Here is a 14841-nt window from a genome sequence, read left to right on the forward strand (position 1 = left end):
AGATGTGTAATGACAGCTTCTAAGACAGCACAGGCTTACTTCTTTTTTTTTTAAATTTATTTATTAGTTCTAGTTAGAACAAGCTTGTTTCACATGTAAGTCCTTTCTCCCTCTCCCTCCCCTCACTCCCATCCCTCCTCCCCTACCTCCAGCCTAACCCCCACCCCATCCACCTACCACTCCTTAGGCAGGGTAGGGCCCTCAACGGGGGCTCTATAGTCCTACAAAGATATATAAAAAATGGGCTAGGCATGGTTGATCATGCCTTAATCCCAGTACAGGAGGAGAAGCAGATGGATCTCTGTGAGTTCAAAGCCAGCCTGCTCTACATAATGAGCTTTAGACCAGACTACGTAGTAAGACCCTGTCTTCAAACAAACAAACAAACAAACAATTCCAAACCTGTTGCTATGATAAACTATCATGACCAAAAGCAACTTGGGGAGGAAAGGGTTTATATTTCAGCTTACAGTTTCACATTACAGTCCAGGAAGTCAGCATGGGAACTAAAGGCAGGAACCTAGAGGTGGACTTTACTAACTGACTTGTTCCGCATGGCTCAGTTTGCTTTCTTATCCCACCCAGGACCACCTTCCCAGGGGTGGCACCATCCATGGCAGGATGAGCCCTTCCATATCAACCATTAATCAAGGAAATGCCCAACAGGCCTGCACTCAGGCCAGTCTAGTGTGGGCCTTTTTTCAACTGAGATTTCCTCTTCTCAAATGACTCTAGCCCACATCAAGATGAAAAAAGTAACCAAGACAAAAATCATATCAAGGGACCATTTGAGGGGTTAACTATATCTTTTAAAAAAAAAAGACTTGTTTTATCATTTTAAAATTATGTGTATATGTGTGGGTATGTGTATGAGTGCAGGTACCTGCAGAGCCCAGAACAGGCCCTGGATCTCCTGGAGCTGGACTTACAGGTGGATGCAAATGAGTTGATGTGGGTGCTGGGAACTGTTCCCTGTAAGAGCCATACATGACCTTAACCTCTGAGCTATTGCTCTAGCCCTAAAGGTTAGCTATCTCTAAAAGAACACTGATGCTGAACACATTATTGTCATAATGGAATATGAACTCAAGTGGTCACCGGGGAGTCAGCCTCAAGGTATTTGCATAATATCCCATTCATGGAATTACAAGCACCCTGGGCTTCCCTCAGTCTAGATACATGCATTCAAATCTAATACTACAGCTGAATTTGACAAATGATGGTAGCAATAAATAGCCTAGTGAGAATTCATTTCAAACTCAGAAACTTTAGTTTGATACTCCTACAGTAAAACACTGGTTGAAGGTGCAATACAGGAGCATAACATCACTCCAGTGCTTAAAGTTATCCACTACTTCATAAGGTTTAGTTACTTTGAGCTGATTTACTCCTAGGTAATATACTTGGAGTCAAGCATAAAGTTTAAATATTATGTAGAAAATGCCAATTGTAAGTAAAAGTGAATACAAGACTGAATTTATTCAGTCTTTGAAAAATCTAAAAACAAAACAAAACAGAGAATATGCACTCCAAATGGTGTGACTGTAGGTAACTACTTCCTGGGTTGCAATAAATACTTCAGGGAATTTCTCTCACTGCTGGGCCAGGCCACCAGGAAACTCAGAACTAATATGAGTATTCACACACTAAGTCCTGGTCTTGTATTTGTAATGTATTTTTAACATACCTATTCTTTATTTCAGTTTCTCTAATGCTTTAAAAGTGTAAGCTGTCAAGATGTCCTCTTGGAAGAAAAAGGGATGAAAATTTAAAAACAAACCCTAGCCTATCGGTTAAAAGCACTGTTTGCTCTTCTACAGAACTCAAGCTCAGTTCCCAGCACCCACATGGCAGCTCACAACCATCTGTAACCCCAGTTCTGAGGGATCCAATACCCTCTTCTGGTCTCTGCAGGCACCTGACAGGCACATGTTATACAACATGGATGCAGGCAAAACACTCATATATGTAAAATAAAAATTAAACAATAAAATATCTGGGCTGGAGAGATGGCTCAGCAGTTAAGAACACTGAAACACTGACTGATCTTCCAGAGGATCTGGGTTCAATTCCCAGCACTCACATGGCAGCTCACAACTGTCTGTAACTCTCTGTGAGTTTGAGGCCAACTAGGTTACAAAGCAAGTTCCAGGACAGCTAGGGTGTTACACACAGAAAGTTTGTTGCGAAACAAACAAACAAACAAACAAACAAACAAACAAACAAACAACCCCCCAAAAAACAAAACGAAAAAAGAAAAGAAAAGAAAGAAAGAAACGAAAGAAACAGCTAATGCTAGACATGAATGTGCACACCGTTAATTCTAGCACTTGGGAGGCAAAGGCAGGGAGATTCTATCTTAAAAAAGAGATAAGGAAAGGAAGGTAGGTGAAATGGCTCAGTAGCTATAGGTACCTGCCACTAAACCTAAGGACCCAAATTTGATGCCCAGGATTTACACATACACACAATAGTAATAATAATGATAATAATAATAACAACAACAACAATAAAAATAATAAAAAGGAGCAGGTAAAAGCCCCATGGCCTGAGTACTGCCATTTTGACTCCAGACTCCATTTTAACTGCAGGGTGAAATAAAGTTCAGGTTCCCAAGCCCTAGGGGAGCTGAGAACTTTCCAATGGATGATCAACCTCCTCCCTAAAACATAGAAATAGTTGCTATGCATCTTGAGTTCTCTAGCAACATTATGGCTGTTCCTAACCACAGAAGGAACAAATGAATCTGATTGGTTGGACTGAAAGGCCTGCATAGTATATTGGTTGACAATGATGAAACATTCAAGGAAGCCCCTAATCTCTAAATCCTCATAAGCGAAAATTGCAACTGTAACTTGGCAACAAATGTTTATGATTTTTGTGCTTATAAACCCTGCTTCTGCCCCTGCCCAGGGCTGACAGGAGAAACAAGGCATCCGAGTCCTTGTTCTGTACCCCTGATCAACCAGTGACCTGGTTATGTGGTGAATTAACAAAATCTTTGGAACCTGTAAGTATTGTCTCTCTCCTTCCTCATGGCACATAACAGGTTAGGTGTAACAGTAATAATAGTATTTTTAAAAAAGGGCAATTTGACAGGCACATCATGTCTGTTTTGCAAAATAACAGCAGGCCAATGACCTCCATAGCTGGAGGCTTTTGACCAAATTCACGGTACCAGCATGATTTCTGTCCAGTGAGGAAGGCATCAAGTCCAACCTGAAATGGAAACTACCCCCATCTTAGAAATAGGAGGGACTCACAGGGCTCTCCCTGAGGGCTTCTATGCAGTTAAAGACTCATGGGGAGGGAGAAATGTAGCCACTGGCAAGAGGCCCATGTTCCTGTAAAACAATGCTCATCCACACTCTTGTGACAACCCAAACAGAACTCAATGGGACACACACACACACACACACACACACACAATGATAAAAATGAACCTTAAAAAAAAAGTAACTAGTTGGGTGTTGGTGGCACTCGCCTTTCATCCCAGCACTTGGGAGGCAGAGGCAGGAGGATCCCAGTGAGTTTCAGGCCAGCCTGATCTACAGAGTGAGTTCCAGGACAGCTAGGACAAAGAAACCCTGTCTCAGAAAAAAAAAAAGTAAGTAGATGTAAGTGTACCTGGAAAGAGGAAGGGGATCAATGGAAGTGGGAAGGGATAAAAGAAGGGAAAGTGTGTGGGAATATAATTGAATACATTATGTGCAGACATGAAAATACATAATGAAACTCATTGCTATGTATAATTAATATATATTGATAAAAGCTGTTCTTTTATATAAAATCTCACTATGTAGTCCCGGCTGGCCTGGAACTCATCATGCAAAGGCAGCCTTGAACTCAGAGATCTGCCTGCTTCTGCCTCCCAAATACTGAGATTAAAAGCATGTGCCACTACACTTAGCTTTTTTTTTTCAATAGAATTTTTTTTTGAAAAGCTAACAGGTAGAGGATGGTGAGATGGCTCAGCAGTTAAGAGCATCAGCTGCTCTTCCAGAGGTCCTGATTTGTTTCATTCCTAGCACCCACATGGTAGCTCACAACCATCTGTGTCTCCAGCTCCAAGGGATCTGTAATGCCCCGTTCTGACCTCTCTGTGCACTGCATGCACATGCACGGACATACATGCGAGCAAGACATGCATACATTTACACCATGGAGGTCATCAAGGTCTTTGAGTGGGGTTGAGAGTGGTCTTACATAAGGCTCTCTCAAGTCCGTCTCTGCACCTGAGCTGCCTTGTCTGTAAAAGGGAGCTAATTCTACAGGCCTTGTCACACCTCTAGAAGGAGGGTCAGAGAACTTGGGCTCAGGCAGCCTGTAGCAAGTGTCAGTTCAGCAGCAGAGCAGCTGTCCTAGCTCCTTCAGAGAGATGCATCTCCGTAACACCTGGCATTGTCACTTCAACTCTTTGGCAGGACCAGATGGGAAATCCCAGACGTAAACTAAGGCTTTGAAAGTTTAAAGTTCTTTCGTAGCAGCCATTTCAGATCTGTATTTGATATCATCTTACTCTGTTTAGAAAGAAATGGGAGGGGGAGAAAGAAATGGGGACTATGGGAAAGGAGCAGCCACTGGAAATGAGGACATGGAAAGAATATAAACTCTTATCAAATGTGCTGAAAGAGTATGGTGTGTGTGTGTGTGTGTGTGTGTGTGTGTGTGTGTGTGTGTGTGTGTGTGTGTTTGTGTGTGTGTGTGTGTGAGAGACAGAGAGAGAGAGAGAGAGACAGAGAGAGACAGAGAGAGAGGGAGGGAGGGAGGGAGGGAGGGAGGGAGGAGGGAGGAGGGTGGGTTTGGGGGAGTGTGACCGTATATATGGGTACATGTTGGGGCAGGGGTATCAGGAAAGACAATCCATTCACACTGCTGGCCTGGTCTCCTGTTTATCTGCATACGGCAGACACATCAAAACCAAGCCAGACACAGCAAGCCCCAGGTCCTTTTAGAACAGGCACTGCCTCCCAAAGGGGCACCAAACCTCTATAGACAGGTCCCTCTGCTAGCCCAGGAGCCTTACCGGGCTGAGCTGTCCCGGGAGCGCCGAAGCCATCTTGCCACCATTTGTTCTATTCTGTGTGCTTTCCGAGTCTGGGATAAACCGCCCTCCAGCTCTTCCATTTACCTAAATGGTATGAATGAAAGAAGAACATTCTTAGGACACGAGCCCAAATCTGGTACGAGGACTCTGCAACATCCATGTGATGCTCTCTATGCCCGCCCACCAGAAGACCCAATGAGGAATAACTAGTTCCCCTGCAAACTCAGATCTTCCCAGTCCACAGAGCAAACACTTCAGCAACCCCTGCCTGAAGAGTCCAGGCTTGTGGTAAACAGAATGCCTTTTTGTCTTACACATATGGATGATGGAATTTAAAAAAGGTGAGGTTTCCTGTTTATTGCTGCCAGGATCTGCCAGCTCGTGGCAGCATTCTTTCCAGAATTTTTGCTTGTTTTGTTACTTTGAGTTAAGGTCCTGCTATGTGCCCAGGATGGTCTTGAACTGATGGTGATACCTCAGCCTCCAAGTGCTGGATTTGCAGGTATATACAACCACACCTGACATGACAGAATTCTTTTTTATTTTTTTTTTAAGATTTGTTTCATCTTATCTGTAGGAGTGTTTTGCCTGTTACACACCGCAATATGTATGCATGCCTTTGTGCCATAGAGGACAGAAGACAGTGCTGAATCCACTGGAACTGAAGTTACAGACGGTTGTGAGCTGCCATGTGGGTGCTGGGAATCAAATCCAAGTCCTCTGGAAGAGCAGCCAGTGCTCGTCACTGAGACACCGCCACAGCCCATGACAGCACTCTTAGTCACATGACTGGCATAGTCTTCTGAGTGCTTTTTTTGCTCAATGTTTTATACTTCATTTTTTTACTTTTATTTTTATTTTATTTTATTTTATTAGTTCAAATTAGGAACAAGCTTGCTTCAGATGTCAATCCCTTCTCCCTCTCCCTCTCCCTTCCCTCCCCCCAACATCCCACCTGCCCCTAGCCATCCCCCCTCCACTCCCCAGGCAGGGAAAGGCCCTCAAAAGGGGCTCCCCAAAGTCTACCACATCATCCTGGACCAGGCCTAGGCCCTTCCCCATGTGTCCAGTTATACTTCATTTTTAAATCGCTAATTCACCTGCATATATCAGCTTACAAAAAAGATATGCAGGCTTTGTATTGTGACCAGATGGAGAGGGGTGTGGCTCAGTTGGTAGAGTGCTTGCTTAACATTCAAAGAGTCCTGGGTTTAATTCCCAGCACCTCATAAACTGGCCATGCATGCAGGACTCAGGATGTGGAGGCAGGGAGATCAGAAGTAGAAGCTTTTCTTCAACTATATGGCAAGTTTCAGGCCAGCTGGGCTACATGAGACCCTGTCTTAGAAAAAGATTGTTAAGAAGGTAACCCTTAAGTCTTTTTACCATGGTAAAAACAAACACCCAGCTCCTGAGCACATACTATTCACTGTCCTGAGCTTATGACCGCACAAGTAAATGCAAACAAGGATTTTATACTTCCTTAGTGGGGAAGGGAGCACACCCTCTGCACTGTTCTGCACCAGGCTTTTCTCTTCTCTTCCCTTTTGAATATCTACCCTGGATATCTCAGTACATAGAATCATTCTTCATTCTTTTTGCGAACTGATTATTCCACTGTATGGACTGTACTGTAATCTAAAAAGTAGTCTTCTATTGGTAGACATCTGGGTTATTGCCAATCTTCTGCTACTATAAACAATACTCGATGAGTTATATAGTACATACATCATTTCTGCATGTATACAATTGTATATTTGGGTAGATTCCCTAGTGCCAGGTCAAAAGCCACATGCACTTGTGCTCTGATAGATGTTGTCAGGTCACCAAGAAAAGAGATATGCCTCAAGATTAATGTTTCATAAATCAATGCATATTGATATTTCTATTGTCTAATCCATTTCACTTTTTAAAAGCACTGGTCTTGATACACCAAAGTAATTTCATCATAACCCAATAAATAACCACACAAAATAAAAATACAACAGTGGGAAACGAAATTGTATACAAAGCAAATAAAAAAAATTATAAGCGATTACACTGTTTAGTACCATTCAACTGCTCAAGAAAACCTTGGAGACAAGGAGAATTTTGTTTTCAAACTTTTCTCTGTGTGTAGCGCTGGCTGTCCTAGAACTCATTTTATAGACCAGGCTGTCCTCAATCTCACAGAGATCCACCTGCATCTGCCTCCTGAGTTCTGGGATTAAAGGCATGTGCCACCATTGCCTGGCTAACAAGAAATATTAAGAAAAATATAAGCCATCTAAGAAGACCCTAGAAGGGGCAGAAAATCTAAAACTCCAGTTACCACATAGATTTATCCCTCCCTCTCCAGACAGACAGTAAGGATGGGTTCAAAGGTGAGTTTTTTACAAATCTGTAAGATGAGGTTCATCCTAGTGAATTGCTTCAGTTTTGTTTTCTGTAAACATTTTTTATTTTTGAAAGCTGGGGATGTAGCTCAATCTGTAGACTGCTTGCTTAGCTACACAAGGCCTTGAGCTCAATCCCACACAAACCAGATGTGGGGGTGGCACATGCCTAGAATCATGACTTCAAGTGCAAAACTATTCTTGCTTACATAGTAAGTTTAAGACCAAAAAGGGCTACTTGATACCCTGTCTCAAAATGCATGCACACACATGCACACACATCCCAAACAGAAACTTCATTTTTTGCTTAAGAGTAATTTGGGATGTATAAAAAGTTGCAAAGATAACACAAAGTTGCCATCTGCCTTGCACTCAGCTTTCTGGGAAAATATTATCTTACATAATCTTTAATATTTTTTGCAAAATTAAGACATTAACATCAGCACAATACTATTAACCAAACTGCAGGCATTATTAAAATCTCACCAGTTTCCCCAATGTTCCTTCTCTATTCCAGGATCCAATACAGGATACTATTTGCATTTAGCCATTTTACTTTTCCCCAATGCTATTTTGCATAGGAAAGTTTGTAATTGGTAGGACTAGCATGATACAAACACCTGTTCTAACAAAAATGGGACAGTGAGATGAAAGTGCAGTCTCCCCTCTGACCAACAAAAGTGAATGAGTAGTCAGAAAAATAATGATGAAGGGTCAAATGAGCATAGGACACCCTCAAACCGAATGCCTTGAAAACCTGGTAAATGGAAGCAAACAACAAACTAATGAACAAAAGGTGAACATGGACATCGGCTACAAGAAAATATAAATTCTAGGTTCTGTGATCCTCCACATTCCAGAGACAGCCACATCTTCTTGTGACATGCTAGCTCAGACGCAAAAGTGAAGGTCAAAAGTGAACAGATTTGGTGGTATTGAACACCCTGTCACCACAGCTGCCTTCAACTCTAGTAAAGTGCCATCAATGACCCCTTCATTGTCCTCAGCTACATGGCCTACATGTTCCAGTATGACTCTATCCATGGCAAGTTCCATAGCACAGTCAAAGCTGAGAAGGGAAAACTTGTTAGCAATGATGGAAAGGCCATCACCTTCCAGGATCAAGATCTCCACATCAAATGTGGTGATGGTGGTGCCAAGTATTTTGTGGACTTTACTGGTGTCTTCAATACCACAGAGAAGGCTGTGGCCCATTTGAAGGGCAGAGACCAAAGGGTCAGTCTCTCTGCCTCTTCTGCCAAGGTTCCCATGTTTGTGATGGGTGTGAAGCACCTGAAGTGTGATAACTCACTCCAGACCATCAGCAAAGTCTCTCCTGCATCATCTAACCACCTAGGCAAGGTCATCCAAGACAACTTCCCATTGTCAGGGGGCTCATGACCACAGTCCATGTCATCCTGTGGATGGCCCCTATGGGAAACTGTCATAATAGCTGTTGGGCTGTCTAGATCATTGCTGCCTTCCCCTCCCCCCGCCACTCCCACTGGCCCTGCCAAAGCTGTGGACAAGGTCATCCTAGAGCTGAACAGGAAGATCACTGTGGATCTGACCTGCAGCCTAGAGAAAGCTGCCAAATACAATTGTATCAAGAAGCTGGTGAAACAGGCATCAGAGGGCCCCGTAAAGAGCATCTTGGGCTATACTGAGGACTAGGTTGTCTCCTGCAGCTTTAACAGCAATACCCACTCTTCTACCTCTAATGTTGGGCCTGACATTGCCCTCAGCAACCACTTTGTCAGGCTCATTTCCTGGCATACCAATATGGCTACACCAAGGGGACAGTCCACATGGCCTCCAAGAATGAGAAGCCCTGGACTATCAACCCAACAAGGACACGAGAGGATGAGAGTCCCTGCCCATACTCAGCCCAACAACACTGAGCATCTCCCTCAAATTTCTATCTCAGACCCCAAGAGGAAGGGCGTGGGCTTAAGGAGTCCTATCAGAACAAGAAAGAACCCCTGGAAATTAAAAAGCAAAATTGCTGAAATAAATTCAATTAAAAATTTAACAAACTCAGTCTGTGAAACATCATAGAATAACCAAGGACATGGAGTGTGGAGATGGCTCAATGGGTAAAGTGCTTGCCATACAAGGACGGAAGTTCAGCTCTGCAAACCCTACATTAAAGTGTGGTGTGTGAGCCAGCCTGTTTGTAAATCCAGCCTCAGAAGGCAGAGAAGGATCCTTGGTGTAAGCTGACTAGTTAGACTAGCCATATTGGTGGGCTCTGGCTTCAACTGGGAGTCTATGTTTCAATGAAAAGGTGAAAAGTGGTGAAGGCTGACATCAGCACACACCTACACATACTCACACTTGACACACACATAGATAATATTTGAATGGTTAGGCATCAGGGAGTGACACGACTTAAGAAGAATTAGGAGGCGTGGCCTTGTTGGAGTAGGTGTGGCCTTACTGGAGAAAGTATGTCAATGGAGGTGGGCTTTGAGGTTTCAAAAGCCTAAGCCAGGCCTAGTATCACTTTCTTCCTGCTGCCTTCAGATCCAGATGTAAAACTCTCAGCTACTTCTCCAGCCCCATGTCTGCCTGTGTGCCACCATGATGATAATGAACTGAACCTCTAACTGTAAGCCAACCCCAATAAGAGTTGCCTTGGTCATGATGTCTCTTCAAAGCAAAAGAACAATGACTAAGGCACCTACCAAATAATTCAATAAAGTTTTTCAAAAAGAACCCAAATTTCCAGCTTGAGGATATCTACCAAAGCAAGGGCAGCTGATGGATCACACCTGCGTGATCTAATGGGGAGGCAGAGGCAGAGAGGCAAGGGTCATGAGGTTGAGGCCGGCCTAATCTATACAGTGAAACTCTCCCCACCCCACCCTCAGAGCCATCTTGTAAAAAGAATGAAAAACAGCATGGAACAACACTATACATTTTTTACTTTATCTTTTTAGGCAGGGTCTCACTATGTATCCCTGGCTGGCTTGGAATTCACAAGAGATCCACCTGCCTCTGTCTTCAAGTGCTAACAATAAAGGTACAGGTAACTATACCAGACAAAATTTTGAAAAGTAGAAACAGGAAATATCTTCTAAACATTTGGTAGGAAAAATAGATCAAACATAAAAATTGCTAATAAAAATGGCATTAGGCTTAAAGCTCACATTACAAAGGCCTGCTGCTCTTGCAGAGGACCTGAGTTCAGTCTCTAGCATGCACATAGGTAGGATTACAATCACTTGTAACTCCAGCTCCAAGGGCAACTGCACAAGTGTGCACGTACACATATGATCTCAGCTATCCATATGCATATACGTGTACATTCATGGACACACATACATACACATACACAGAACTTTGCAATGGAAACCTTATCTTGGCAAATGGCCACTTACCAGATATTTTCTTGGGATAATTATCTAACAGTGAAATTCTTTTTTTTTAAGATTTTTTATTTATTAGTATACAACATTCTGCTTCCATGAATATCTGCACACCAGAAGAAGGCAGCAGATCTCATAATGGATGGTTGTGAGCCACCATGTGGTTGCTGGGAATTGAACTCAGGACCTCTGGAAGAGCAGTCAGTGCTCTTAACCTCTGAGCCATCTCTCCAGCCCCACAGTGAAATTCTTTAAGCATATATTCTTTGTGTTTGTTGTTGCTTGAGAAAGGGTCTTTCTATGTAGCCCTGGCTGTCCTGGAACTATGTACACAGGGCTGACCTAGAACTCGTAGAGATCCACCTGCCTCTCCCTCCCAAGTGTTGGGATTAAAGGTTTGTGCCACCATGCCCTGCTGGCATATCTTAAGTCTATATTGCTTCCAAGAAAGCACCAATCCACACTCCTGCCAGAAAAGGATTTATAAGCATTATTTTTTAACTATCAACATGATGAAAACAGTGAACTCTTGACCCAAATATTTATACTCTGGGGGCTCAGCTGTTAAGAGCACTGGCTGCTCCTCCAGAGGATCCAGGTTTGGTTCCTCACACCCACATGACAACTTACACCTGTCTAGAACTCCAGTTTGAGGGAATCTGACGCCCTCTTCTGGCCTCTGCAAGCATACACATGTGGCACAAAGACATATATGCAGGCAAAACACATCCCATAAAGGAAAAATAACTGAAACAATTTTAAATGTTTATATTCTGAGTAATGCAGAAGGTGAAAAGTAAATATTCATACTCTCAAAAACACTAAACTTATCCTTTAAGAATATGTTCTAAGGCCAGATGGTAAGAATATGTTCTAAGGCCAGGTGCACACCTTTAATCCCAGCACTCAGGAGGCAGAGGCAGGCAGATCTCTGTGAGTTCGAGGCCAGCCTGGGCTACAGAGCGAGTTCCAGGACAGCTAAGGCTGTTACACAGAGAAACCCAGTCTCAAAAAACAAAAGAAAGAAAAAAGAATATATTCTAATAGGATGGAGAAAGTTATGTCTGGCTATTGTTTCAAACATACTTTGAAAAAAAATATAGAAAACATCACCCTATCACATTAAAATAACCCAAAATACCCATTCCACTTCAAGCATCACCCCAGAGGTCACATGATCAACATCTGTTAACACTATGCTAACTTACACCTAAGTTTACAGAAATCCATTATTTTATATATTAAAGTCTGTTTTCCACAAAAATAAGATGTTGTACTCCTGTACTTTTTTTTTTTTTTTTAAGGCAGAGTCTCACTATGCAGCCCTATCTGGCCTCAGACCCAGAGATCTACCTGCCTCTGCTTCCTGACCCTGCATTTTTAAGCTATAAACACATCATGTTCATCTTGCATCACAAGGGCCTGTTACAGTGTGATTTAAGTTACTGGCTCATCTAAATGTTTCTCATAGGCCTGCTTGTTCAGAGTTATGCTTTATGACTTTGTTTCTGCTGTTTTCCCCTGGTTTTCTACTGGAATGCCTGCCCTCTTTACTTCTAGGCACTCTTATAATAAAGACTAATTCACATTAGATTTCTGTGATACTTACAACAGAAGAAAAAGAATGTAGGCCTTAGATTTCCAACAATACAGAGACAGCAAAGTAAATGTGCAGTGAAGTCCCTGGGATATTGATTCCCAAAGTAATTGCCTCCACAAATTCATCTAGGGGATCAAGTTGGCTTGCAAGTCATAGGATACAAATATTAACTGTATTTTTTTTTTTGAGCATCACACTTTCAAGGAACTAAGATGGAAGGAGGCTTAAAATCAAGCCACATGACAACTCCCTGAGAATCAGATAACGCTGGGCTGGGGATGGGGGACAAAGGCTTACATAGGCAAGTCACTGGATTCCATTCCCAGCCTGAAAAGACAGGGAGGAGAGCAACCTGAAAATTCTTATCAGACAAAACCTGGAGGTAGCCTGTGTTATCAGGGTTCACGATTAGCCAAAAGGCTGCTATGGACAGGACATGTTCCCATGACTCTGGGATGGGGGAACGCCAGAGCGAGGAGCTGCAGTTCACACTCAGTCAAGACCTTTATAGAGAGCCAAGGATGGAATGAGTTTTCTTAAGAATTAAGATTCTGGTCCATGAGGGACTTAAGCAGAAGCTGAATAATTACATGACTGTAAAAGGAATATGAAGAGACACTTCCAAGGAGTCAGAGCCAGGCAGCTTCTGCAGTTCCTTCAGCCATGTGATTGGAAGCTCCATTAGATGTAGGAGCCAGGAGAGCTGACACTTGTTGTTTTAGGTTTAAAATCCTATGTGGAGTATTTGAAAGTTCTGAAGTAACCATAGCACCACAGATGTGAAATTTCTCATGTGGTTCCAGTCTCTGAAGGACTGCAGAATTTTCTGAGATCTCACATATACCCACAAGAACTGAAGACCAGCCTTCCTTTCTCACTGAAGGTCACCCAACTGCAGCATTTACTTACAGAGATTGTGAAACTGCTGCCAAATACAGTTTAGCTAACTGATTTCCATAAATGTATATGACTCTAATTAAAATAATTAATTTGCATTATATATCTGGACTGTGGGTAAGCCCATGCCTTCATCTAGGGATCTCTAAAAACCAGACAGATGGCTACATCAACGAAGCCATTAAAAGTGCTCCCTGAATCAGCAAGGTCCAAGCAGGACCATTTAAAGTCAAGAGAATGACCTGCTAATGGCTTTAATATTTGCCTGTGCTGCTGGGCTAATGGAAAAAAAGCAAGATGCAGATAATCCCCAACCATTTAGGATTTCTTCTACAATCCCAATGCCAAGAATCATCTGGCCTCTGACGGGTCTGTCCTTCACTGCTGGCACCATCTCCTTGCTCGAAAGTGTCTTTGCCTACAGCTGAACCCCACCTCTCCCTTGGTCTCTTGCAGTAGTATAGCCCATTGACACATTGTCTCTCTACACACCCACCCACTCCCTCTTTGGCCTCTGGATTCAAACACAGACGTCCTGTTGCCTTTAGGTCTTCTCTGACCACTCTAAGCATCCTCAGTTTCTCTAGCAATTCTTCCAAGCCCAGGGTTGCTTAGTCCTCTCTGGCTACATACCATTTTTGCATAAACCCCTTAAATGCCCAGATTCCCCAGCAGAACCCATTCCTGGCTGTATGGATTGAACAGGGTATGAAAAGGTATGCCCATTCAAAATACTTTGCAAATGGACAGATGGACTGAGTGTAAAAGCAATTAGGCATTAAATTGAGGGTATAAACATCCAAAGGGGATGTGAGAGGTGGCACTAAGAGCTGGCACGTGCCACAGAGAAATTAACAACAGGGGGTCAACAAAAAGGAGAGAGAGCCATGTACTTTGCACCTATTCCTCTTCTTTATAAAACTATTCTTAATAAATGTTTTAAAATTTAAAAATTGCCAACAAACTCCAATGGCAGCACATTGTAAAAATAATGTATTGCAATAAAGTTGGATTTATCCTAAGAAATAGAACTTCAACTTAAGGAAAACTATTAATATATTTTATCTTACAAATAGAAATGAGAATAGTATAAATGGTTACATTGTAAGCTGTAGGTCATTTGCTACACATAACCCAATTTCCTTGTTTTAAACCTCAACATAGAAACAGCATGCGATTCTATATCATTTCGAAAAGAAAAATAGAAATATTTTGCTTAAAAGAGAAAACAAAATAACAATATTCACTGCAACGGTGAAGTTGCTAGGGAGTAAATGTAACATGGACAAGAAATGAGAAGGTAGCTGGAGAGACAGCTCAGAGGTTAACAGCACTTCCTGCTCTTCCAGAGAAACCGGTTCAGTTCCCAGCATTCATAAGGCAGCTCACAACCATATCTAACTCCAGCCCCCTCCACATGCACAAGGCACACACATGGTACACAGACAAGCATGCAGGCAAAACACCCATACACATTAAAAAAAAAATTAAAGTCTTTTTTAAAAAGAAGAAACGAGAGAAGCACAGCCCAGGAAGAACTGATTCAGCAGT

The 14841-nt window shown here is 42.5% G+C and overlaps 1 protein-coding gene and 1 pseudogene across 1 annotated transcript in view; one reads left to right on the top strand and one right to left on the bottom strand.

The window, feature by feature from the left end:
- Frmpd1 (FERM and PDZ domain containing 1) overlaps positions 1-5127 on the bottom strand; it is a 53370-nt gene extending 48243 nt beyond the window's left edge. Inside the window, exon 1 of the mRNA XM_027403179.2 lies at positions 5027-5127. Coding sequence (XP_027258980.1) covers positions 5027-5127 — 101 coding nt within the window. The remainder of the gene's footprint in view (positions 1-5026) is intronic.
- A 2929-nt stretch (positions 5128-8056) lies between these two features.
- The window catches only part of LOC118238170, a 36299-nt pseudogene continuing 29514 nt past the window's right edge, over positions 8057-14841 (top strand).

This window comes from Cricetulus griseus, chromosome 2 (assembly GCF_003668045.3).
Source record: "Cricetulus griseus strain 17A/GY chromosome 2, alternate assembly CriGri-PICRH-1.0, whole genome shotgun sequence".
Taxonomy (NCBI): Eukaryota; Metazoa; Chordata; class Mammalia; order Rodentia; family Cricetidae; genus Cricetulus; species Cricetulus griseus.